Source organism: Esox lucius, chromosome 20 (assembly GCF_011004845.1).
Source record: "Esox lucius isolate fEsoLuc1 chromosome 20, fEsoLuc1.pri, whole genome shotgun sequence".
Lineage (NCBI taxonomy): Eukaryota > Metazoa > Chordata > Actinopteri > Esociformes > Esocidae > Esox > Esox lucius.
In genome coordinates this window covers 44,102,332-44,128,750 of record NC_047588.1, presented here as the reverse complement: position 1 = coordinate 44,128,750, position 26,419 = coordinate 44,102,332, and the positions used below count along the sequence as shown (strand labels likewise).

The 26,419-nt window shown below is 43.4% G+C and overlaps 3 protein-coding genes across 6 annotated transcripts in view; 2 read left to right on the top strand and 1 right to left on the bottom strand.

The window, feature by feature from the left end:
- The window catches only part of pfkla (phosphofructokinase, liver a), a 36,118-nt gene extending 26,606 nt beyond the window's left edge, over positions 1-9,512 (top strand). The window contains exons 12-22 of the mRNA XM_029115409.2: positions 3,302-3,365; positions 3,448-3,594; positions 3,989-4,059; positions 4,158-4,245; positions 4,334-4,486; positions 4,821-4,985; positions 5,590-5,651; positions 6,157-6,268; positions 6,394-6,493; positions 8,014-8,119; positions 8,356-9,512. Of these exons, the coding sequence (XP_028971242.1) occupies positions 3,302-3,365; positions 3,448-3,594; positions 3,989-4,059; positions 4,158-4,245; positions 4,334-4,486; positions 4,821-4,985; positions 5,590-5,651; positions 6,157-6,268; positions 6,394-6,493; positions 8,014-8,119; positions 8,356-8,503 (1,216 nt within the window). The 3' untranslated portion in view covers positions 8,504-9,512. The remainder of the gene's footprint in view (positions 1-3,301; positions 3,366-3,447; positions 3,595-3,988; positions 4,060-4,157; positions 4,246-4,333; positions 4,487-4,820; positions 4,986-5,589; positions 5,652-6,156; positions 6,269-6,393; positions 6,494-8,013; positions 8,120-8,355) is intronic.
- A 971-nt stretch (positions 9,513-10,483) lies between these two features.
- On the bottom strand, positions 10,484-19,774 carry LOC105029885. Its single transcript, XM_020041225.3, has 17 exons — positions 19,687-19,774; positions 17,671-17,730; positions 16,931-17,098; positions 16,685-16,761; positions 16,497-16,567; positions 16,350-16,406; positions 16,089-16,215; positions 15,132-15,221; positions 14,757-14,944; positions 14,622-14,655; positions 14,431-14,533; positions 13,093-13,216; positions 12,552-12,804; positions 12,165-12,315; positions 11,500-11,544; positions 11,374-11,401; positions 10,484-11,293 (listed from the first exon to the last, which is right to left on the bottom strand). The coding sequence occupies exons 5-17, from the start codon at positions 16,555-16,557 to the stop codon at positions 11,151-11,153; spliced, it is 1,404 nt and encodes a 467-aa protein (XP_019896784.2). The 5' UTR covers positions 16,558-16,567; positions 16,685-16,761; positions 16,931-17,098; positions 17,671-17,730; positions 19,687-19,774; the 3' UTR covers positions 10,484-11,150.
- On the top strand, positions 17,642-25,637 carry tmem169b (transmembrane protein 169b). 4 transcript variants are annotated; one of them, XM_034288970.1, is made up of 3 exons: positions 17,642-17,767; positions 21,404-21,717; positions 22,680-25,637. In XM_034288970.1, exons 2-3 carry the CDS (start codon positions 21,438-21,440, stop codon positions 23,324-23,326), a joined length of 927 nt encoding a protein of 308 aa, XP_034144861.1. In that variant the 5' UTR covers positions 17,642-17,767; positions 21,404-21,437; the 3' UTR covers positions 23,327-25,637. The 4 variants fall into 4 exon arrangements, with proteins under 4 accessions (XP_034144861.1, XP_019896787.1, XP_010901741.1 ...); XM_020041228.3 differs by lacking the exon at positions 17,642-17,767 and adding an exon at positions 19,827-19,911; XM_010903439.5 differs by lacking the exon at positions 17,642-17,767 and adding an exon at positions 20,003-20,147.
- Positions 25,638-26,419: the final 782 nt, after the last annotated feature.

The window sequence follows — 26,419 nt, the reverse complement described above, 5'->3', positions numbered from 1 at the left end:
CAAAGCATACCTTTGACTTGTCAGAGGATATGCCATCCACATAACAAACTGATATCTTTCAGATAAATAAGATGTAAACCAGGCTAGAACATGTCCATGTAGCCCAATATGGGTTTCCAGTCTCTCTAAGAGAAGGGAGTGATAGAATAGTGTCAAAAGCAGCACTAAGATCAAGAAGCAACAGGACGGATGCAGAACCTTTGTCTGAGGCCATTAGAAGGTAATTTGTTACCTTCACGAGGGCAGTCTCAGTACTATGATGGGATCTGAAACCGGACTGGAGTATTTCATAAATGTTATTTGTCTTTAGGAAGGCATTCAGTTGTTGGGAAACACATTTTTCTAAGATTTTTTAGAGGAACGGGAGGTTCGATATTGGCCTATAATTGTTTAATATATCGAGATCCAGATTAGAATTTTTTAGAAGAGGCTTAATTTCCGCAATTTTTAGTGAGTTTGGTACGCATCCGGAGGAAAGGGAGCAATTTATTATGTTCAGCATTGGCTGACCTAGCACAGGAAATAGCTCCTTAAGTAATTTTGTTGGAATAGGGTCTAACTGAGAGTTTGTGGGTTTAGAACTCATTATAAATTTAGTGAATGTGTCGAGCGATACGGCATCAAAAAATTCACATGTCCCCATTGACACCTGGTCAGGGAGGTTCAGGACATTTTTAGGACAACTGAGATTTTGAGGACCATAACTATTTAAGGAGGAGTCAGTTATTTGTTTTCTAATGGTGATCTTTTCATCAAAGTAGTTCATGTATTCATTACAACTAAAGTGAAGACCCACTTCACTTGCTAAGCTTTGCTTTTTTGTGTACTTTGCAACTGTATCAAAGAGACATTTTGGATCGTTTTTGTTCACCTCAATCAGGTTGGAGAAATAAGCTGATCGAGCAGACGTGAGTGATTTTCGGTATTGTAGTGTACTGTCTATCCAGGCTAGTCTAAATACTTCCAACTTGGTGGAGCGCCACTTTCGCTCCAATTTTCTGGAGGCTTGCTTAAGTGCTCTAGTATTGTCTGTGTACCAGGGAGCAAGTTTCTTGTTGCGTATTTCTTTTGTTTTTAGTGGTGCAACTGTGTCTAATGTATTTCGCAGTATTGAGTTTAGATCCTCGATTTCGAACTTGTAAGAATATCAAGGAATTTATTTGTAGTCGGAGAATTTATAGTATGGCTTTTGAAACTCATTGTTTGCGGAGCAAGTGGATTTCTTGTTTTAACGGTAAATGTAAGAAGACAGTGATCCGATAATCCAGGATTTTGGGGGGAAATTATTAGATCTACAATATCTATTTCTCGTGACAGGACTAAATCTAAGGTGTGATTGTGGCAATGTGTTGGACCTGAGACATGTTGGATGAAACCCATTGAGTCAATTATGGCTTCAAAGGGTTTTTGAAGAGGGTCATTAGACTTTTCCATATGAATATTGAAATCGCCAAAAATTTGAATACTATCTGCCATGACCACAAGGTTAGACAAGAATTCTGGGAACTCATTGAGGAACATTGTGTATGGCCCGGGGTGCCTATAAATAGTAGCTATGTAAAACGATTTATCGGCCTGGTTAACTTTCATGAGTAAAACTTCAAAAGAATGAAACTCAGTGATATGTTTGAGAGTAAATGTATATTTACTGTCATAAATATTAGCAACACCCCCTCCTTTTCGGGATGCACGAGGGATATGATCACTAGTATAACCAGGAGGAGAGGCCTCATTTAAGGCAGTGAATTCATTAGGCTTTAGCCACGTTTCACATAAACCAATAACATCTAGTTCATGATCAGAGATTAATTAATTTACGGCAACTGCCTTTGGAGCAAGGGATCTAACATCTTAATAAGGTTGTTTTTGTTAGCACTGTCTTGTTTAACTTTTCTCAGCCTGGAACGAGTCACTGTGGCAATAGGTAAAGCTGTACTAACTACTCTGGCTATGCTATTGACAGACTCCACTCTGCTAGCAGGCTGGCTAACAGCCTGCAGCCTGACCTGCACCCTATCTCATGTTAAGGCTATAGGAGTGAGACTCCTGTCAATGTTCCTATATAAAAGAAGAGCACCACTCCAGCTTGGATGGAGTCCGTCGCTCCTCAGCAGATCAGGCCTGGCCTTGTTTCTGGGAGAGTCCCAAAAAGAAAGCCAGTTATCTACAAACTCTACCTCCTGTGACAGGCAGAACTCTGTTTTCAGCCAGCGATTGAGTTGCGCAAGTCTGCTGTAGAGCTCGTCACCACCCCTAGCTGGGAGGGGGCCAGAGACAATTACTCGATGCCGACACATCTTTCTAGCTAGTTTACACGCTGATGCTATGTTCTGCTTTGTAACCTCTGACTGTTTCATCCTAAAGTCGTTGGTGCCAATGTGAATAACAATATCTCTGTACTCTCTATACTTGCCAGTTTTAGACTTCGCTAGCACCAACCCCAGATTTGCGGCTACGTCGGTGGCTCTGCCCCCCAGTAAACAGTGTACGATCGCCGGCTGATTCTTTAGTCTAATACTGCGTTTTCAGTTTTTCAATGCCACCGGTAGAACATGCCTGCCGATCATTCCCCTCCGAAGACGGCTCGGGCCTTGACTCTGACTCCAGTGGGGAAAACCTGTTGAAAGTCTCAGTTGGATTTAGCAAAGATTCAGGTTTAACTGGTCGACGGCATTTCTTCCCAGTGACCAAGAGAAAGTTATTGCCCAGCTGCAAGAGCTGTGCCGGGGGGCTAACAAAACTGTTGTTTCTTCCTGGTGGCACTGACGCAGTTTTTTCTATTTCTACACTAGCATAATCCTTGCCTGACATTTGCGTCAGAAGCCGAGCCTCTAACTCTGCTATCTTTAACTGAAGACGATAATTCTCCTCCGTGTTGTTGCTACAACAATTACAGTGATAAGGCATTGTAATGATACTTAGCCTCGGGTGTTCAGGGGTGAGTAGTTCCGTTAATTATGTCGAGTAAGAGTCCCGGTTGGGTAAAGTTGGGTCAACAGATAAAAATATTGCGTTGGTAAAACTCTTAAAATAGAATTTTGACCAATTCGTTTATATAGAGTAAATTCGAAAAAAGTTTGGCAGGTAGCCAGGTAGGTAACAGCAGGCAGTGTACAGCACGTCAACAATCCGCAAACTCAAACATTCCTACTTGTTCTCCCCACTGTATTTTCTATTGAATGTATGGTTTAAATGATTTGCACATCATTGCATTCTGGTTTCATTTACATTTTATGCAGCGTCCCAACCTTTTTGGAAACAGGGTTGTAAAATTAAACATGTGAAATATGTCTCATTCCAGGAGCTTTGAGAACAACTGGAACACATATAAACTGCTTGCATTTCAGAAGCCTTCCCTTACCCAGGTACACCAGTCTCTTAAACCACCGCCACCACATACATCCGAAATGTTGAATAGTGTTTGACGTCCTGTCCCGTCCCTCTCAGAGTGGCCGGACCATGGCGGTGCTGAATGTGGGGGCTCCGGCGGCGGGGATGAACGCAGCGGTGCGCTCGGCGGTCAGAGTGGCCCTGGCCTGCGGGCATCAGGTCTACGGGGTCAACGATGGGTTCGAGGGGCTGGCGAAGGAAGCGGTGAGGACCTGACGTCGTCTGGAGACCACCGCTAGCTTTGTTTGTTGAATGAGAGGGAAGGCGGTTGGGCAGGACCGACGTGGGGACGGACTGACTTCAATTCAACAGCATTATCCATTATGCTGCATCCTTAGTATACCTACATTTCAGTTGTGAAGCATATTAGTTCATAACGGTTTTATCTTGGTTTTCCAACAGAATATTAGTAAAGCTTGGTTTTCCTCTTGGTTATCTAGGATAATAATTTAAAGCTCAGGGTTCCTTTTGGTTATCTAGCAGATTTTTTTTCCCATATATAATAATAACCCAGGTCAGAATCCCTGTTGTGATGTGAGCAGAGTGCATAATGTCCAGTAGGGTGAGGATGGTATCTGACCTGTGTTGTCTCCACCAGTTGACTGAGATGGGGTGGCGCAGTGTGGCTGGATGGACGGGCCAGGGGGGGTCTCTCCTGGGGACCAAACGGTAAGACACTGCTACACCAAATACCAACTTCCCTGAACCAACCTATGAAGACGATGTTCTCAATTGTCTGCTGGCTTCTTGGTGGGTGTTTCCTACAGAACCCTTCCCAGTACTTGTATGGAGAAGATAGTGGAGACCATCACCAAGTACAGCATCCAGGCTCTGCTGATTGTCGGGGGGTTTGAGGTAAACAGAGTTCCTTCTGTTTTCTTTTATTAACTAGTAAAGTAGTAAACTAGTAGGATGTGTGTTGTTGGTGATTGCATCCCTGTAGGCGTACGAGGGTGTGCTGGAGTTGTTTGCTGCTCGTGGTCTTTACGATGAGCTGTGCATCCCCATGGTGGTGATCCCTGCCACCATCAGTAACAACGTCCCGGGAACAGACTTCAGTCTGGGGGCTGACACCGCTGTCAACGCCGCCATGGAGGTATGTCACAAACCCCAAACGCTCTAATTTCTCACTCAAACGTTAATCCAACCAGATGTTTAGATCCTGCTGCCTTAGCATGGCCTGTTTTAGTGTAATGGCACAGCAGAGATATAACTGCCATCATAATGATAATATTTATGTCTTAAGGCAGTTTGGGTTATGTACCGTTCTGTTAGCGACCCAACCCTCTAACTGCAAGGCTAGCCTCTGATAGTTATGGTTGTCTGTATTGTTGACCTGCTTTTGTCTGCTTCTCTGTACGTCTGCCTGCCTCACTCTCTGCTGGTGGTCTTCCTGGCGTCTGCCGGTGGTCTTTTGGTCTCCCTCTCAGAGCTGTGACAAGGTTAAACAGTCGGCCACAGGGACTAAGAGAAGGGTATTTGTAGTGGAGACCATGGGGGGATACTCTGGTTACCTAGCAACCTACGCTGGTATCGCCGTCGGAGCGGACGCAGCTTACATCTTCGAGGACCCTTTCAACATCCAGGACCTTAAGGTGAGAACCAGGAGGCAGCTGACATGGAAACATTTGTCCACTCAGGCCGGCATGGTCTACATCGTCTACATGGTCTACTCAGGCTGGCATGGTCTACATTGTCTACATGTCTACATGGTCTACATGGTCTACATTGTCTACTCAGGCTGGCATGGTCTACATTGTCTACTCAGGCCGGCATTGTCTGCATTGGCCACAGTCGCTGACTTGCATACAACTTCCAGGATGAGGATGTGTTTCTTGACTTGAATGCGATCCCTAACCCATGTAAAGCACTAGAATGACCTTCAATGCAGTATCTAACCATGTAGAGCTCTAGAACGACCTTCAATACAGTATCTAACCATGTAGAGCTCTAGAACGACCTTCAATACAGTATCTAACCATGTAGAGCTCTAGAACGACCTTCAATACAGTATCTAACCATGTGGAGCTCTAGAACGACCTTAAATACAGTATCTAACCATGTAGAGCTCTAGAACGACCTTCAATACAGTATCTAACCATGTGGAGCTCTAGAACGACCTTCAATACAGTATCTAACCATGTAGAGAACTAGAGTGACCTCCAATACAGTCCTTTAACTACCATGTTTTTCAAATAGAGTAATGTGGAGCACCTCACAGAAAAGATGAAGAAGGATATCCAGAGAGGGCTGGTGCTGAGGTAAGACATCCATTAAACAAGCACCCAGGTTGTAAATGTCTGTCTGCTTCTCTCTAGCGAATTGTCTGTCTGCCTGCTTCTCTCTAGCGAATTGTCTGTCTGCCTGCTTCTCTCTAGCAAAGTTTCTGTCTGCCTGCTTCTCTCTAGCAAAGTTTCTGTCTGCCTGCTTCTCTCTAGCAAAGTTTCTGTCTGCCTGCTTCTCTCTAGCAAAGTTTCTGTCTGCCTGCTTCTCTCTAGCAAAGTTTCTGTCTGCCTGCTTCTCTCTAGCAAAGTTTCTGTCTGCCTGCTTCTCTCTAGCGAAGTGTCTGTCTGCCTGCTTCTCTCTAGCGAAGTGTCTGTCTGTCTGCTTCTCTCTAGCGAAGTGTCTGTCTGTCTGCTTCTCTCTAGCGAAGTGTCTGTCTGTCAGCTTCTCTCTAGCGAAGTGTCTGTCTGTCAGCTTCTCTCTAGCGAAGTGTCTGTCTGTCCGTCAGCTTCTCTCTAGTGAAGTGACTGTTTCTCTCTGTAGGAATGAGAAGTGCCATGAGCACTACACAACTGACTTCATCCACAAGCTGTACTCTGCAGAGGGGAAGGGCATTTTCGACTGTAGGGTCAATGTGCTGGGACACCTCCAGCAGGTACGGAACTAACTCATCCACAGTATCTGACTTGCATACAACTGCCAAAAGGATGATGTTTCTTGACCTGAATGGGAAGCACATGAACAATCACATTAAATTCCTTTGTTTGTCTTCCATTCTAGGGAGGCTCACCAACACCATTTGACAGAAACTTTGGCACCAAGGTTGGTGTGAAGGCTGTGCAGTGGTTAACTGAGAAGATGAATGACAGCTTCAGACAAGGTGCAGGATGGGTCCTCTGTGGACAGCTCTTCCTTATATAGTGAAATACTTTGGAGTACTATTGTGATGGCAATTTCTAAAATCCAAATAGTTCTATGAAAATGGTATGTATTACAGCTTTAGGAATTACAGCTCTTTAATATGTAGCCCCCTCTTTTTCAAGGGACCAAAAGTAATTGGACAATTGACTCAAAAGCTGCTTCATGGACAGGTGTGGGCTATTCCTTTGTTATTTCTTCATCAATTAAGCAGGTAAAAGGTCTGGAGTTGATTCCACATGTGGCATTCACATTTGAAAGCTGTTGCTGTGAACCCACAACATGCGGTCAAAGGAGCTCTCAATACAAGTCAAACAGGCCATCCTTAGACTGCAAAAAAATTATCCATCAGAGAGCAGGAACATTAGGAGTGACCCAATCAACAGTTTGGTACATTCTGAGAAGGAAAAAAAATTATCGTAGGATCCTTTCCATGGTTAAAAGAAAACCGTCACAATGTCCAGCCAAGTGAAGAACACTCTCTCCAGGAGGTAGGCATATCATTATCCAAGTCTACCATCAAGAGAAGCCTTCAGATGAGCAAATACAGAGGGTTCACCACATGGTGCAAACCATTCATAAGCCGCAAGAACAGAAAGGCCAGATTTTGCCAAAAACATCTAAAAAAGCCAGCCCAATCCCGGAACAGCATTCTTTGGACAGATGAAACTATGAGCAACCTGAACCAGAATGATGGGAATAGTAAAAGTATGGAGAAGGCTTGGAACGGCTCATGATCCGAAGCATACCAGATCATCTGTAAAACACAGTGGAGGCAGTGTGATGACATGGGCATGCATGGCTTCTAAAGCCATGACAATGTGACAGAAGTCAAAAGCAGCTGGATGAATTCTGAAGTGTATAGGAATATATTGTCTGCTCAGATTCAGCCAAACTGAGGAAAGTTGACAGCGCTTCACTTTACAGGACCCAAAACAAACTGTGAAAGCAAACCAGGAGTTTTTTAAAGGCAAATAAGAGAAATATTCTGCAATGGCCGAGTCAATCTCCTGATCTCATCCCGAACAAGCATGCATTTCACTTGCTGAAGGCAAAACCTAACGCAGAAAGACGCCCAAACAAACAACAACTGAAGACAGCATCTGTAAAAGCCTGTTAAAGCATCACAAAGGAGGAAACCCAGCGTTTGGTGATTACCCAGCATTCCGGTATTAAAAATGAACATTTTATTTATTATTATGTCAATTTGTCCAATTACATTTGAGCCCCTGAAATAAGTGGACTGTGTATGAAAATGGTTGCAATTCCTAAACGTTTCATACAAAATGTCTAATCAACCCCTTGAATTACAGCTGAAAGTCTGTGTTTCAATTGCATCTCTGTTGTTTCATTTCAAATCCATTGTGGTGGCGTACAGAGACAAAATTATGAAAATCGTGTCAGTGTCCAAATATTTCCGGACCTACTGGTATATATAATGGGGCATGTAGAGATGAATACATCATCTTTCTTTCCTTCCAGGGCGTGTGTTTGCCAACGGGCCCGACACGGCTACGGTCCTTGGCTTCAGTAAGAAGGTTCTCTCCTTCATCCCTGTCACTGAGCTCAAGGAACAGACAGACTTCGAGTGAGTAGGACAATCACAGCAGTTACAGTTTTAAACAATCTTTTAAATATAATTTTTATTGCAATGGAATGCCCTTGGCTTGCTTATCATTGAATATAAGTTGGTTCTCCACTGACTCAACTGGTTAAATAACACGTAAACACAAAACAGCGGAGAGAGAGCTTGAATTGTCATGTTTTGTCTTGATTTGCAATACAACCGTTGAGTCAGGCCTTAAAATCTGTCCCTGTCTGTAGACACCGGATGCCCAAGGTGCAGTGGTGGCTGAACCTCCACCAGATGCTGAAGATGTTGGCCAAGCACCAGACAAGCTTCAGTGAATATGTCCCTGGAGAGATAGAACATGTGACCCGACGCTCTCTCAGCATCGAAACCGGCATCTAGATCACACACTAACCATGGACTGCAGACATCGGCTTCTAGATCACACACTAACCCTGGTATGCTGGCACTGGCTTCTAGAACAGACACTAACCCTGTTATGCTGACACTGGCTTCTAGAACAGACACTAACCCTGTTATGCTGACACTGGCTTCTAGAACACACACTATCCCTGTTATGCTGACACTGGCTTCTAGAACAGACACTAACCCTGTTATGCTGACACTGGCTTCTAGAACACACACTATCCCTGTTATGCTGACACTGGCTTCTAGAACACACACTATCCCTGTTATGCTGACACTGGCTTCTAGAACAGACACTAACCCTGTTATGCTGACACTGGCTTCTAGAACACACACTAACCCTGTTATGCTGACACTGGCTTCTAGAACACACACTAACCCTGTTATGCTGACACTGGCTTCTAGAACACACACTATCCCTGTTATGCTGACACTGGCTTCTAGAACACACACTAAGCCTGTTATGCTGACACTGGCTTCTAGAACACACACTAACCCTGTTATGCTGACACTGGCTTCTAGAACACACACTAAGCCTGTTATGCTGACACTGGCTTCTAGAACAGACACTAACCCTGTTATGCTGACACTGTCTTCTAGAACAGACACTATCCCTGTTATGCTGACACTGGCTTCTAGAACAGACACTAACCCTGTTATGCTGACACTGGCTTCTAGAACACACACTATCCCTGTTATGCTGACACTGGCTTCTAGAACACACACTAACCCTGTTATGCTGACACTGGCTTCTAGAACACACACTAACCCTGTTATGCTGACACTGGCTTCTAGAACAGACACTAACCCTGGTATGCTGACACTGGCTTCTAGAACACACACTAAGCCTGTTATGCTGACACTGGCTTCTAGAACAGACACTAACCCTGTTATGCTGACACTGGCTTCTAGAACACACACTATCCCTGTTATGCTGACACTGGCTTCTAGAACAGACACTAACCCTGTTATGCTGACACTGGCTTCTAGAACACACACTAAGCCTGTTATGCTGACACTGGCTTCTAGAACACACACTAAGCCTGTTATACTGACACTGGCTTCTAGAACACAAACTAATCCAGGTCTGCAGTTGCTAGGTTCTAGAACACACTAATCCTGGTCTACAGTTGATAGGTTCTAAAACACACACTAACCCTGGTCTGTAGATGCTAGCTTCTGGCCATTGAAACAGTGGGTTAGGTTCATATCCTCTCTGTCTCCCAACAACTTGTAATCCTCCCTCTTTAAACAAGTGCCATGACATCTCACATCTGTCTGTCAGTAAGTGTTGTGTGTCTCTGCTTGTTTTCAAGTCTGTCTGTTTAAAAAAATATTTTTAATCTGTACTTTTTTAAGACTTCTTAGTGCCAGGATCTATTACGTTATTGTGACCGTATGAACAGCAAATATAGTATTCTAGCAGTTGCCAACATATCATTGAGATACATCAGGTACTCTACTGCCATGCAGAAACACCTTAACACAGACAACATGCCGTCCACAACCTTGGGAGTATTTTCCATCATGGACCTGTAGGTTCTAGACCAGTCCTTTAAAAACATTGACAGACTCCACTTCTAATGTCTATCCCTGTGAAGGCATTTGTAGTCTTGAGGAACGCTTTATAGTTTCCAATAGCATCCTAGCACAGGCCTCTGGTCTGAAGTACTGGACTATATAGGGACTTGGGTGCTATTTGAGTGGCATCATGTGTCATTGTGCGACTTATTGAACTCAAACTATTACATTGTCTATTACTCAGATTGTACTTTTATTCCCTCTTCATGATCTGTATTGATTTGAAGTCCTACTCTTTGCCAATGTAATGACATTTTTTTAATTGTGTTGTGCAACAATCAAATTGTTTAGTAATTTTGAGGGACCAACACATTTTTAGAGTCGGTTTGTTATTCTTTATTTTTAATGACTGAAAACACTCCTATTATTTGACTGTTTTATTCATGCTTGTGCAACTATGTAAATCTGAACTGATGATTCTTCAAATCAAAACACTGATCACGTGCAACTTCCCTTATTCCAGGATGTTCTGTTTCAGCAGAACATCCAAGTCTTTCAGTTGTTTAAATGTCAGTAGTTTAAAAGAAACGCCTCAAAAATAAAAATATCTAATTCAATAATGAATTATGGAAAGATCCATGAATAAAAACATTTACGGTTCTACAGATTCAGATTTTTATTTTTATATGAGTACATAAAAGTATTATTTTTAAAACTCAAGTATTATAAATGTTACATATAGACGTGTTATAATGAAGAGAAGCTAGACTGTCCTAAACTTGTGTGGAAATGTCCACATTACAGTGTACCCAAAAAGATTTACTTGGTCTGAATGTTACAATGTAATTGTACTTTCAAACAACTTAAAAGCATATTTCTACAAATAGCCTAACAGGAAATGATCCAACAGGAAATAACCAAACAAACAGGAAACTAGTGCAGTAACAACCCCTGGAGTATATCAGGATGTGTGCGGACTGGAACCATATTCTCCAAGTGCACTATTTTTAGCCAGGACCCTTTGGGGTTGAGCTCAAACACTGCACTAGAGAAGGAATAGGCTGCTTCTTGGGATTCCTCCTTTAAACACAGTATTTTTTTTTTAGAACTTCCCCAAGTTAAAGGCAAAGGAGTCCTCTTCCCACTTCTCCCTGCTAGCAGATGGCTGATTGGGACTCCTGGAGCTGAAAGGAAACTCAAAACCATCTTCTGACTTCTCCAACTCCGGCAGGGCAAACGGGAAGCCTGCAACAACATCTAGCTATGGTCAAGTATCGGACCAGAAAATATCAAACACGACTTAAATATTAGATACAATTTCCCACCTGTTGGCAAGCTGAATCCAAGCGATTTCTAAAAATGACCAAAAAAAACTAATAAATTAGCCAGCAAGTTCAGCAAGCTACTGTGTGCGCTACCAACAATTATCAAGGAACGGATAATAATGGTACCTTTTCACTGCTGAAGTAAGAACTGGTGAAGGAAAAAGGGGTGTCCTGTAATGAACAATCCAACATTTAATCCAGACAGTTTCCGGGCAACATAATTGTATAAAATCTGTCCTCAATCGTCATCATTATTTCCCCTCACCTCCTCTGGAGCCAAGCCCATTTCAAAGCCAGTCAAACCTCACCTCCTCCGGAGCCGAGCCCATTTCAAAGCCACAGTCAAACCTCACCTCCTCCGGAGCCGAGCCCATTTCAAAACCAGTCAAACCTCACCTCCTCCGGAGCCGAGCCCATTTCAAAGCCACAGTCAAACCTCACCTCCTCCGGAGCCGAGCCCATTTCAAAGCCAGTCAAACCTCACCTCCTCTGGAGCCGAGCCCATTTCAAAGCCACAATCAAACCTCACCTCCTCCGGAGCCGAGCCCATTTCAAAACCAGTCAAACCTCACCTCCTCCGGAGCCGAGCCCATTTCAAAGCCAGTCAAACCTCACCTCCTCTGGAGCCGAGCCCATTTCAAAGCCACAGTCAAACCTCACCTCCTCCGGAGCCGAGCCCATTTCAAAGCCAGTCAAACCTCACCTCCTCTGGAGCCGAGCCCATTTCAAAGCCACAGTCAAACCTCACCTCCTCCGGAGCCGAGCCCATTTCAAAGCCAGTCAAACCTCACCTCCTCCGGAGCCGAGCCCATTTCAAAGCCACAGTCGAAGCCAGAGAAGGCCGGTGTGGCGGGCCTCGGACCAGACGTCAGGGAGAACAGGAAGCCTGGGGATTTGGTTGTGGAGCCATCTGGTTGGCCTGGTGAACTGCTGGGGGTACTGCTGGAGACATGACACATTGGCATCACATTATACAGTAACTAGGTGAGTAAGGGTTCAAACACCAGATCTGGCTCTTCTCTTCCCCCAGTAGAGTACTTCTGACCACAGTCTGTAGTACTGTAGTATAGAGCATAGAGAAACTGCCCGTGGTATGTAAGTCAGGGGTGTTCAGTAATAAAAAACGGTATATTGGTGGTCTTCAGTTTAAAATTCAGTAAATAAGTCAGAGATCATACTTTATTGAGAAGGTTGGGGTGCTGGACACTGCTGGCGTTCTGGCAGGGGTCTTAGGGGACGTCCGGGGATAGACAGCTACTACCATCGCTTCATTCTCCTCTTCAGTAATAAAAGATGTAGGCTGCTCCTCTCCTCCCTTAGTCCCTCTCTCCTTTACCACCTCCTCCATCCCCTCCCCTGAGATGTTGAGATGTTCCTCCAGCCCACTCCCTGTGTGCTGCTCTAAGCCAGCCACCTGGCCTGCTGTCTGAACTGGGACATGAAAACATCCTACTACAGGAGTAACTAATAAACCCAATGAAGAGAAATAACAGACACTAATCCACCCCCAATCTACACAGTTATTTTTACTTTAAATGTGGGACTGTGGAGCCCAGGAAGTTGGTCTGCTGTTCACTGTCTAATGGGGATTCAACTGCACCAAGGACTGTCATAATACAGCACACAAACCATGAATAGAAAGAAAGGTTAAATAGAAAGAAAGGTTAAATAGTATTAAAGTAACAAGAAGGCCCACAGGCAAAGCACCAAGCCTCCTACCCATAGACTCTGACTCAGACCACAGGTCACAGTTTGGGGCTTCTTGTGCTGGTGGGAAAGCAGAAGTTTCCCTCAAAAAGATCTCCTGGTTCTCTTCAGTCACTCCATCTCCTTGTTTGTCTTCCTGTAACGGACCAAAGGAAGATGGTATGCCACGTGTACATTTCAATTAAATGGGCTATACTGGCATAAAAATGTCTACAATGCTAAACAACTGTAAGCTACCGTAACAAAATAAAGGTAGACTACTGTTCAAAGGTTTGGGGTCACTTGAAATAAGTTTGAATAGGAAATGTAGCAAAATGACTAGGAAATATAGTCTAACATTGACAAGATTTTTAATTGAAATACTAATTGTGTACTTCAAACTTTGCTTTTGTCAAAGAATCCTCCTTTTGCAGCAAATTACAGCCTTGCAGACCTTTGGCATTCTAATTGTCAATTTGTTGAGGTAATCTGAAGAGATTAGATTCAACTTTGTCATTGAACAGTACAAGTACAGTTTAATGAAATGCAGTAAAGTTCACCCCATGCTTCCTGAAGCACCTCCCTCAAGTTGGATTGACTTGATGGGCACTTCCCACAACAGTTCAATAGGGTTGAGATCTGGTGACTGTGCTGGCCACTCCATTATATACAGAATACCAGCTGACTACTTCCTGCATAGTTTGTAGCTGTGCTTTAGGTCATTGTCCGGTTGTAGGAGGAAATTGGCTCCAATCAAGCACCGTCCACTGGGTATGACATGGCATTATCAAATGGAGTGATAGCATTCCTTCTTCAAGATACCATTTATAAATCCTGTAATTGAACCCAGAAGAAGGCCAATTTTATTGCTTCTTTAATCAGCACAACAGTTTTCAGCTGTACTAACATAATTGCAAAAGGGTTTTCCATTGATCAATTAGCTTTTTAAAATTATAAACTTGGATTAGCAAACAATGTGCCATTGGAAAACATGACTGATATTTGCTGATAATGGGCTTCTGTACACCTATGTAGATATTCTGTACACAAATCAGCCCGTTTCCAGTTACAATAGTCATTTACAACATTAATAATGTCTACACTGTATTTATTATCAATTTGATGCAATTTTAATGGACAGAAATGTTATTTTCTTTCGGAAACAAGGACACTTCCAAGTGACCCAGAACTTTTGAACAGTGTACCTTTTCCTAAATTCACAGGTTTTACCAAAATACCAGGATTTCCATCTTATCACCATTGAGCTTTATGTTTCTCAAGTCCAGGATTAAACCAATCAGTCCGCAAAACTGGCCCAAGCCATTAGAGATGGAGTATGGAGTAAAACTTCACTCCTTATTGATAAAGTACCTGAGCGAGATGGAGTGAGGAGATGTCTAGTGGAGAATGAAGGTCATTCTCGGTTGGAGGGTCTGACTGTCTGTAAGAAGTTTCCGTCTGAAGACCCAAGATGCTGGACAGAACAGATTAAATAAAGAGTCTGCTAAAGGACTCAAATGTAAATGTGGCTTAAAGCTAACCTAGTTCACTTTTTAGGATACCTTTCTTTTGGGTTCTCAATGGGGAGTGTTTGACCTAAGGGAAGGAAATGATGAATATGCTGCACTTCGCATATACTCTAGATCAACCAGCGATGGAAGATATTCTGTGAACTTAGTGTGTTAGCTATTGGTTACCTAAGAGATCCTGTAAAAGTTTTTCTTTAGCCTTTATTCGTTCCTCAATTGCTTTAATCCGTCTCTCAATCTCTTCCTTCTCCCCCTGTATCAGCAACAGATTATTGGCCAGAGGATTCTGGCAGTACTGCTCTTTGTGCTGTTGGTAAACCTTCCTGTAGCTCTCGATTCTCTCCTGGTACACCTTCCTACAGTTGAAACAGTGGAGGCCTGATTGTCAGGTGTTATAGATTCTCTAACAATCAGATGTGAGAATAAAAGCACTAATCCTGCGCAAACAGCCGACAATAGCAGTGGTTTCATACATGTCATGGTAGAACAAGCATTAAGAATCAACAGCCACCAGCTGGCAGTGAAAGATGGGATTTGACCTACATGTCTTGGTTGCAGTTATCTTGTCTACTCTCCAGTTCAGCCTGCAGGGTCTTCTCATAATGCAGCAGGAGGCTGTTAGTTCCTTTCAGACTGCAGAAGAGGTGGTTGGTTTTAGCTTGTGACCAGGGCATCATTTGGCTGCTTTTACAATCATGAGAGTGAAGCCAAACAGCAACCTGGACCAGAGCTAGTTGGTATCATATATACTCTTTTCCGACTAATGATCTAGGTTGAGCTTATCCAAAGCCACTTATTTGTTGTGTTCTTCTTATGATAGCAAGTTGGAACAATTACACAAGCCAGCAATACTAAGTACACCTTAGTTTAAGCCAAAAAAACTGCTTGTCTCTGCCAGGAGGCTAAAATGTGTCTGCCAGGTAGATTTTCCATCTAGATAATGACCTCAGAATCCATAAAGGAACAGTTAACTGACTGAAAGGTTTCAATTGCTTTATCAGCCTTTCAACCTGATTCCCATTGAAACCTGCTGTTTGAATTAAAGAGGGCCGAAGTTCAGATGGTGGAATCTCAGATCAGCTTCTGTGTGGAGGAATGGCCTTTGATACCTACCAATGTTTTCTCCAATCTCAGACATTTTTTAAATAAATTCTTATGGTTTTTCACACTGTACTGAAAACAAGGGTGATGATCATTTTCACTCTTTCACAAGACATTCTTGGTAACTGTTAAATAAACTAGAGCAAAACAGGTCTGTATAACAAACAACAAAGGTAATGAGTTATACTGTAATTTTCAACATATATGATACAGGTTAATCAAAATAAATGTTTTTAAAATGATTGCCATCCATTTTCAGTAATGTGTTACCTCTCCTTGCAAGAATAACAGCTCTACCTACATAATGATCCATTATGGTCCATTAGCTTGACTCTAGCGCTGAATCTGCTTTGGGAATGGACCAGGTATGTACATACAATTAAGGCAATTCTGCTTTACCTTTTTGAGTTGTCTTTGAGATGTTTCACCATTTTCTGCTTATGGTGAGATTCTTCCTCAAGCTTCTGGATGTTTCTTTGTACACCTTCAATGAAGGATTTCTTCTCTGCAACATTAGCTTTGATGACTTGTGAGACAACACAAGAAGCTGATTAATGAACAGTGAACACACAGCTCAGACATCAGGCAACCACCACACAACGTTATGGTCTTAATGTGTTTTTCCCTGATATACTCTGGTGGGCTAACTACATCACTTACTTTGAATTTGTTGATTTAGTTGATCCCTCTTCTCAGTTATCTCCCAGGTTTGTAGAGCTGTAATCCACAATTTAACAGCAACATGTTTAGTAAATTTACTAGCTAGCTAACTTTACAAAGCCATAAAGATCAAAGTAAAAATATTACCCAGCTGAAGGAGTAAACTGTCCATACTGCCCATACTGCCCAAGGAATCATTGTCATCCATTTCAACAAACCTGACGCACAGCACACAAGGGTCAAGCGGTTAGATGTCTAGTCAGCTGTTAGCTAACAATGTTACATAAATCATAGGACTGGGTTTCACAAGTTGTTGAACCTAGAAACTAAATTACCGAACGTTTTGCCGCTAACATCTTTAGTGAGTACAGTAGTGTGCTGTAGTGGCTAACGTTACCCGCACCATCAGTGGCTGGTGAAAAGAAAAACGACCATTAACTTGGCTAACACTTGCTACGCTATCAATGAGAAATGTAAGGATACAGATAATTTAAAATGATTATAAAGATTTTTCAATATTATCAAGTTAGCTAGCACATGCTTTGACTACTATTTATCTATCTGTTTGAAATATTCTTTACCGCCCGCTCGCGCCTGCTCCAACGGGGTTTTGCCGCCTTCCCTCACGGCGCGTAGGTATCTGTCATGCTGTATTATCTCCAGCAGGTGGGGCCATATCGCTATTAGAATACGTGATATGACGTTCGCGTGAACGTGCCCGTGCTGTGTCGCCAGATGGGGAGGTTTCCCTGACAATCAGAATCAGCTTTATTCGCCAGGTATGTGTACACCTTATATATACAGTCTATGGTGTACACATACGAGGGATCTGGATTATACAGGCTCAAGAGTCACCGATTGCAATATACAGTACACATAAATACACATTATAAACCAAAACAATAACATAGTAAGACTGATGAGACAATAGTGCAATGAGCAGGGTATAAAAGGTGCTGGAAATAAATATTTTTGTACAGGTATTATTATTTACATAATGACAGTGGGTGTGATCTACATATAGTGTAATGGAGCAGAGTGCAAATGATGCTGGAATTATTAAATGTAATTGTTTTGCAGTTGTCATGTACATGAGGTAGGTATATATGATATATACAGTATGAACAACACTGAATTACAAGATGACAAATAAATAAGTAGTAGGCAGGTGGATGTTAGGGTCAGAGTTACTGGGTTGTTATACAGGGATTGTGCCTGACACTAAGTGTCTGAAGTTGACTGTTCATCAGAGTGATGGACTGTGGGTAGAAACTGTTCCTGTGTCTGTTTGTTTTGGTGTACAGTGTTCTGAAGTGCCTACCAGAGGGGAGGGGCTGGAACAGGTTGTATCCAGGTTGTGATCAAGCGTGCCGCACAAGCCCTGAAAAGTGAAGCCAAAACGTCTCGATCGCCCTCTGGTGAGTGGTCCCAGTATAGGTCATAAACCCCGCCCTCCCCATGTTATTCAATGGGACGCGAGACCAACTAAACAATTAAATTACCCTTCAAATATCTTTTTTCCGAAGCTGGTTTCTGTCATTTACTGTAGTTTGTATCATGCTAATGTAAATTCAAGAGTTTGTTTTTAGTTAGTTATTTAATGCTCTAAAAACGGTGGTGTGACGTCGTGATTCACAGCTGTGATTGACAGCTATCTGAGCCGAGGAGCCACTGAATCTTCGGAGGACTGAGGAGATTGGAACTTTACATTTAATCTCTAAATTTCTATAATTTCACACGGACATAATGGGTTGTTCTGCAGTACATTGTGCTAACCGATCTGGCATTTCCAATCGATCTTTGAATTTTTTTCGGTAAGTTAAATTTATAAGCTATTTAATTAGTAAATAAATGTAATGGGCTAGCTAACTTTAGCTAAAAGACAACAAGCCTCGTTAATAGCCATGTTAATAGCTAGCAGGTGATCGTTAGCTAGAAGTAACCAATTATTTTTGTATTAGGCCTATTCTAAATAAAGGTTAAACATGATGTAAGTTAGGCTATAAAATATCGTCTAGGTTTAACAAGCAAAGGTTGTACTGTACTTGGACTTGCGATTGATTACGGTATGCGCATTCTGCAAGGGAGAGTGAGGGCGGGGCACAGAGGTGGGGCCGTTGATTTCGTGGCTTTACGGCTTTACTTCCTTCTCGCTACTGCGCATAACTACTGCGCAGAACTGGTCCCAAGATCGCTATCTGCGCAGACGCAAGTCCAAGATGTCAGCGCCGTATCAGGACACTGGTGGCTTCATTTTTCACCAATGGAAAAGAGCGAAAAGGCGTCGTCCATTATTTTTACAGTCTATGGTTGTGATGTGTCTGCAGTGATGTTTCCTGCCCTTTTACTGACTCTGGTTTTGTATAAGTCCTGGATGGAGGACAGGTTGGCACCAATGATCTTTTCTGCAGTTCTGACTGTCCATTGTAGTCTGTTCCTTTCCAGTTTCATGGCAGATCCCAACCAAACATTGATGGACGTGCAGAGAACATACTGGCTGTTTTTACTGAACAGATGGCTGTTTTCACTGATTTTTTTGTCGCTTTGGTAATATTATCAGTAATATGGTGCAGTGTTTAAAAACGCTTAGTACAGAACTCCAAACAGATCATACTCGTAAATCATTAAATCTTGCATTCAAAACAACTGATTTTGCTTTCAGTTGGTTTGTGAACATCTTTCACCACAAGGGGGTGAGAAAGCCTGGTTTCAAAGAACCAGTCCAGATCCAGATGTACAACTGGACAAGTCCCAGAGCCACTCTGCTGAACAGCACTTCACACTCTTCTTCTCAGAGAAAACTGCAGCAACAAGCAGGCGGGACTCATCCCCAGAGTGGATGATTCTCCCTGCGTCCCGCTGAGTACTGAGATGTTCCACAGATTTACGTCTGTCTGCATCCTCTCCTCCTCCATCAAGTCCCCTAACCCTGACTGTTGATGGTCTGAAGAAAGCCTGTGTTATCGTGTGACTGACATACAGTACTTGCTCACCTGTGTTTGACAATTTTAAGTTTACAGTTTTTCATGTGAGTTTCTGTATATTAGAGCCATTGATTAAATGGAAGAAACATTAAGAAAAATAAGAAATTCCTGTATTTCCATGCTAAAAGAGCAATACCCAGTCAACATGGTTTCTTCTTTGTTTAATGATTATTATTTAACCAGGTAAATTGATTTACAACATGTTCTCATTTACAGTAACTTCGGTAAACTGAGATTCAAGCCAAGGAAGGTAGTATGTTGCCCGCAGTAATGGGTCACATTTTCAGCATCCCATCGCCTTAATCGCCCTTATTTCAGACAATAGCAGTTTTTCCATGCATGAATATACAGACCTGGTCAGCGAAGTTTTTTAGGGTGCATTTCAGACTCGAGCTCTTGAACTGTGAGAGCATCTAATCCAAGTGCATGCTGGGTAAATGATTAACAAATAAATAATTACAACTACCATGCTTCACTAAGTGTTTGAAGATCAGTCCACCGAGAGTAGCGTACATTGCGGTGCATTTGCGGCTTTAATGTAGAACTAGCCGTCTGTCTCCGGGTGGAAAATCGTCCAGGTGTGTTTAGTACGGTTTCATCGCTGGGTAATGTCTGCATGGGAATGAGCTGGGCAGCGGAGGGATCTGGTGGGGCGGAGTTAGTGCTATTCTGGAATAGTTTACGACGCGCATCTGGAATTCTGGATTGGTGTACAGCGTCGTGATGTGCGTCCGTCCGTCGATTGAGAAGGGGTCGAATAAAAATTAAAATATAGGAATATCATACAACTAATGCTCTTTCGATACTGCCCTAGGTAAATAAGGTAAGATCAGTAATACTTGAAATGGCAAGTGCAAACGTTTTCTACGTAGGGGTCAGTTGAGACAATAGAACAGATATGGTGCATGTGATGTGGTTTAAAGGGGAAATTATCAGCTGTCAACGAAAAACACTGGCGATTACAGCCTCTTCATTATATCCATGTATTATATCCATCCATGTAGCCTTATCCTGACCTGTAAACGTGGTAAAATGCATTGTTGTATAAGGCGGTACATGTAGAAAATAGGCTACACTACTAATGCGAGGTTTCACCGCTGAATTGTGGTCAACCCCGTGTTTAAGTTGGTTCGTTTATAGGTGGGCTTGTGTGTAGACGTGATCCATCGCCGAACAGGGTGTCGGCGCTTTTATACATGTGCGCGTCGGACAACATTTTCACCCTTCCATTAATTCATTTATACCGTGTTTATGCCTTTTTTACGATGCTTTATTGCAATATGCGGATGGAGAACCCAGCAAGTACTTTAGTTTCACAGAGAGAATCATATTAAGGGACTCTGGCCTTAACATTAAGCAGGCCAAGCAAATAATACCGGCATCAAAAGTGAAACAGAAATGGAATACTGCATCAACACAAACACTAGGTGCATTTACAAAATAATAAAACATTTACATAATACACATTGAGTGTTCATATATCACAGAGGCTTTGAATCATCCGTTTAAACCATCCTTGTCGCATCAACACATCCATTATAAATTATCCTGACATTTCTTCCACAAATAATGTTCAAAGAAACCAAATTCAGCCAGGATGGGGGGGGGGGGGTCAGTCAGCCAGGACGAGGGTTAGTCAGTCAGCCAGGACAGGGGTTAGTCAGTCAGCCAGGACGGGGGTGAGTCAGTCTGTGAGGACAGAGGTGAGTCAGTCTGTGAGGACGGGGCTGAGTCAGTCTGTGAGGACGGGGGTGAGTTAGTCTGCCAGGGCAGGCAAGTCAGTCTGTGAGGACGGGGGTGAGTCAATATGTGAGGACGGGGGTGAGTTAGTCTGCCAGGACGGGGGTGAGTCAGTCTGCCAGGACGGGGGCGAGTCAGTCAGCCAGGACGGGGGCGAGTCAGTCAGCCAGGACGGGGGCGAGTCAGTCAGCCAGGACGGGGGCGAGTCAGTCAGCCAGGACAGGGGTGAGTCAGATGAGTGCCTGTCGCTGTTTTATTTACTTTCATCGTCTTCCAAGAAGCACTGCATCTTCTCCGCTTTACTCTTCTAATCCTGTGTCTTGATTGCAGAGTGAGGTAGTGCCCCCTGTCACAAGCAGTCAGAATGGCCCAGGAGGAGCCCCAGCCCAGTGGGGACAGCAGCCCCCAGCTCATCTCCCTCGGCTCGGAGAGGTTAGAGATGTCCGGGAATCCCGTAGAGGAGACCGTAGTGGGCTCCGCCACCCGGAGAAAGAGGAGGAGGAAGGAGCCCAGGCCTGAGTCCATCATCGTCTACCGCTCAGACAATGAGAGGTGTACCGGAGAGGAGCAGGGAGGAGAGGAGGGAGGTGCTGAGAGGAGCACAGAGGAGGGCTCCAAGTTTCTCACCACACCCACTGGTGAAGGTAAGATACTACATTTCTATTTGTTATTCTATTACTACTTCTTAACCCTATTTTTCTCCCCTCTCAATTTTCTAATTTTAATGTGCAATTATGTCCTTTACTCATGACAACAACTCCTCAGCATGTTCAGTCGAGTCAAAAATCAAGAGATAGTGGCACATATTAGAGGAGAGTGCATTCTCCAGCCAACAACCACGCTTTACCACAATGAGTTGCTGGAGTGTGACAAGATGTGGATTGAGTCATAATGATGATGATGTTGTTTTATCTCCAGGAGGGTGGAGTGAGTCATAATGATGATGATGTTGTGTCTCCAGGAGGGTGGAGTGAGTCATAATGATGATGTTGTTGTGTCTCCAGGAGGGTGGAGTGAGTCATAATGATGATGTTGTTGTGTCTCCAGGAGGGTGGAGTGAGTCATAATGATGATGTTGTTGTGTCTCCAGGAGGGTGGAGTGAGTCATAATGATGATGTTGTTGTGTCTCCAGGAGGGTGGAGTGAGTCATAATGATGATGATGTTGTGTCTCCAGGAGGGTGGAGTGAGTCATAATGTTGATGTTGTTGTGTCTCCAGGAGGGTGGAGTGAGTCATAATGATGATGTTGTTGTGTCTCCAGGAGGGTGGAGTGAGTCATAATGATGATGATGTTGTGTCTCCAGGAGGGTGGAGTGAGTCATAATGATGATGTTGTTGTGTCTCCAGGAGGGTGGAGTGAGTCATAATGATGATGTTGTTGTGTCTCCAGGAGGGTGGAGTGAGTCATAATGATGATGTTGTTGTGTCTCCAGGAGGGTGGAGTGAGTCATAATGATGATGTTGTTGTGTCTCCAGGAGGGTGGAGTGAGTCATAATGATGATGATGTTGTGTCTCCAGGAGGGTGGAGTGAGTCATAATGTTGATGTTGTTGTGTCTCCAGGAGGGTGGAGTGAGTCATAATGATGATATTTTTGTGTCTCCAGGAGGGTGGAGTGACAGGAGCGTGCCCCCAGACAGCCGCTACGTGACGTTGACTGGCACCATCACCAGGGGGAAGAAGAAGGGTCAGATGGTGGACATCCACGTCACTCTGTCGGAAAGGGAGTTACGAGAAATGGCCCGCTCTAAAGAACGCCTGGATGCTGAGTGTGAGGGGGGCGCAGGTGCCAAGCGTTCCTGTGGCTTTGGGTTCTACCAGGGACCCCATGTGATCCTCTGGAGCATATCATGTGCTCCCGTGGTCTTCCTCCTGGCATTCATCACGTCGTTCTACTACGGAACGCTCACCTGGTACAACGTCTTTCTGGTCTACAACGAGGAAAGGACTTTCTGGCACAAAGTCACCATCTGCCCGTTCCTCATTATCTTTTACCCGCTGCTGATCATGCCAGTGGCCCTGTCTCTAGCCCTGTACTCCGCATTGGCCCAGGTGTCATGGGCCTTCAGCGAGTGGTGGCTGTCGGTCCGGGACCTGGAGAAAGGCTTCTGTGGCTGGGCTTGTGGGAAGCTGGGGCTGGAGGACTGTTCTCCATACAGTATTGTGGAGTTGCTGGACTCTGATAACTTCTCTGGGACTCTGCAGGGGAACAACAAGGCCCCCAACGAGGATGCACGGACCTCCTCTGTGTAGCACTGGGTGGTGTTCCCTGCGTAGAGTTCACTGGGTAGTTTACACTGGCCAGTGTTCACTGGATGGTTTTCACTGGATGGTTTTCAATGGACGCTGTTCACTGGGTTGTTTAACCTGGCCAGTGTTGACTGGATGGTTTTCACTGGCCGTTGTTCACTGGATGATTTTCACCGGCTGGTGTTCACTGGTTGGTTTTCACTGGCCAGTGTTCACTGGTTGGTTTTCACTGGCCGGTGTTAACTGGATGATTTTCACTGGATGGTTTTCACTGGCAGGTGTTAACTGGATAATTTTCACTGGATGGTTTTCACTGGCCAGTGTTAACTGGATGGTTTTCACTGGCAGGTGTTAACTGGATGATTTTCACTGGATGGTTTTTACTGGCCAGTGAGAACTGGATGGTTTTCACTGGCCGGTGTTAATTGTATGGTTTTCACTGGCCATTGTTAACTGGATTGTTTCCACTGGCCGGTGTTTACTGGGATCCAAATGGAAGAAAACTGGCCAAAACAGTTGTTAATTTGGTAATTTAAGAAATGCTTGATTTTGTTTGCACAGTGTTTTGCAATGGTGTACTACACAGGTGTACAACAGTGTACAAGGTTGCCAAACTCATTCCAGGAATCACTTTGCATTTGACCTCATCCCTAGTTTTTGTGTAAGTTTATTCATAGATTAGTTAAAAGAAATCCTTCACCTGGTTGTCTATGTTTGAATTCTGATTGTCGGCAAGTCTATGTGGCTTTACAGGTCTATGTGGCTTTACAGGTCTATGTGGCTTTACAGGTCTATGTGGCTTTACAGGTCTATGTGGCTTTACAGGTCAACGTGGCTTTACAGGTCAACGTGGCTATACATGTCTCTGTGGCTGTACAGGTCTATGTGGCTGGACATGTCTACGTGGCTGGACCGGTCTACGTGGCTGGACCGGTCTACGTGGCTGGACCGGTCTACGTGGCTGGACCGGTCTACGTGGCTGGACCGCTCTACGTGGCTGGAACGGTCTACGTGGCTGGAACGGTCTACTTGGCTTTACAGGTCTCTGTGGCTGTACAGGTCTATGTGTCTGGACCGGTCTACATGGCTGTACAGGTCTCTGTGGCTGGACTGGTCTACATGACTGTAATTTTGTTAAGCTAAAATTGCAGGCAATGTAGCTTCCATAGAATGAGTTTGACACCCCTAGTTCACTAATAAATACTACCCTGCACTATGAACACACACATACACAAACACTGCTATACACTGAAGACTGTGACTGTGACTCAATTCAGTTTTGTAAATATTTGTACTTTATTATGTGGTGGCTGTTATTAACATACAGGCATACTGTAGTTTTTAAATGCATCTGTTCGCCAGAGGTTTTACCTCTACCTCATACTGTCTTTGTTTCTTCTCCTGAGTTCCCTGATAGGTTTTTTGTTCATACTGGAAGTACACTCCCAAGGATGGTGTTTACATGGCTGGGTTTGCTGTTGTAATTGTTATGATCCCCATGTTATGATGTTTCTTAAAGCTTGTTATTTACTTTAATATGTTAAAGCTACTAGCTATCACGTTCTACATTTCCTAAAATTATGTTTTTGATCAGGCTGGATCCCACAAATCAAACATAACTATCACAGAAAGCTTTGATGGGGCCGACAGGAAGACCCGTTTAGATAGGGGACTGTACATGTATAAATGAATGCTTTCATTGGATGTTGGGTTCAACGGCTTACATTGAACATCTGCGGTCAGGTTGCGGGAACTGTGGGAGATTCATTCAGCCTGAACAAGAACATGGATTTTGGAAGGATATTAAAGGATTTTGGCCAGTACCTCTGTTTGCTAGAGGACATTTTTGTGTGTGTGTGTGTGTTATTTTTCTTCCCTCTTCACATTTAATTGTAATTTATGCAAATAAAACCTGAATCATTTTGACAGCCATTTTGTCATGGGTTTGTGTACCATTTTGTTTTTGTGAAACAATGTCTAGACCTATTTAAAGTCTAATGCTGTTACTTGCAGATGTCTCACAATGGCATCAGATTAGGGGCTTTAACAGCCGGCCGTCTGGCCCCCTGCACATTGTTTCATGCTGTTCACAGGATTATGACAAGAAGACGTATTAGGAGGCACTCTGGAGTCTGTTACATACAGAACATTAACTGGACAGCCAATAACATTATCAATATGCATGTAATGGTATGTCCCGCAAATAGTTATTAGCACAGAGTCAGTTCCTTCACTGGTCTCTTACCTCTGTTGCCCCTGAGGTTGTATTTACACTGTTTTTCAAAAGTTTTTTCAGGTCTTTTTGTCCATTTAAATAACATCAAATTGTTCAGAAATAAAATGTTGGAAATGACAATTGTAGCTGTGAACGGCTGATTTTCAATGCAATATGTACATTTAGGTCTGGAAATAATTGGACAAGGACACAAGTTTTGATATTTTGTCTGTTTACCAAAAATAAATTCAAGTTACAGTTAAATAATAAATATGGGCTTAAAGATCAGTCTCACAGCTTTAATTTGTGGGTATCAAGGGAACAAAAGTAATTGGACAATTGACTCAAAAGCTGTTTCATGGACAGGTGTGGGCTATTCCTTCATTATTTCTTCATCGGTTAAGCAGGTTAAAGGTCTGGAGTTGATTCCAGGTGTGGCATTTGCATTTGGAAGCTGTTGCTGTGAACCCACAACATGCTGTCAAAGTAGCTCTCAATGCAAGTGATACAGGACATCCGTGGGCTGCAAAAAAAATACACACTGGTGTGCTGTGCAGCACAAAAAGGCCTGGATGTCCATGTAAGACAATAGTGGTGGATGATCGTAGAATCCTTTCCATGGTAAAAAGAAACCTTCACAACATCCAGCCATGTGAAGAACACTCTCCAGGAGGTAGGCATATCATTATCCAAGTCTACCATAAAAATACTTAATGAGAGCAAATATAGAGGGTTCACCAATAGGTGCAAAGGCCAGCTTAGATTTAGATTAGGAAACAGCTCATGATCTGAAGCATAACACATCATCTGTAAAACACGGTGGAGGCAGTGTGATGGCATAGGCATGCATGGCTTCCAATGGCACTGGCTCACTAGTGTTT

Bases quoted from the DNA above. Each gene is read 5' to 3' on its own strand.
- LOC105029885 (XM_020041225.3), bottom strand. From the start codon at position 16,557: ATGGATGACAATGATTCCTTGGGCAGTATGGGCAGTATGGACAGTTTA. The intron at 12,316-12,551 runs GTATGATCTCTG...TCATGTCTCCAG, and splicing joins ACCCCAACCTTCTCAATAAA to CAGTACCCCCAGCAGTTCAC. The intron at 11,402-11,499 runs GTACCATTATTA...GGTCATTTTTAG, and splicing joins CTTACTTCAGCAGTGAAAAG to AAATCGCTTGGATTCAGCTT.
- tmem169b (XM_034288970.1), top strand. From the start codon at position 21,438: ATGGCCCAGGAGGAGCCCCAGCCCAGTGGGGACAGCAGCCCCCAGCTC. The intron at 21,718-22,679 runs GTAAGATACTAC...TTGTGTCTCCAG, and splicing joins CACCACACCCACTGGTGAAG to GAGGGTGGAGTGACAGGAGC.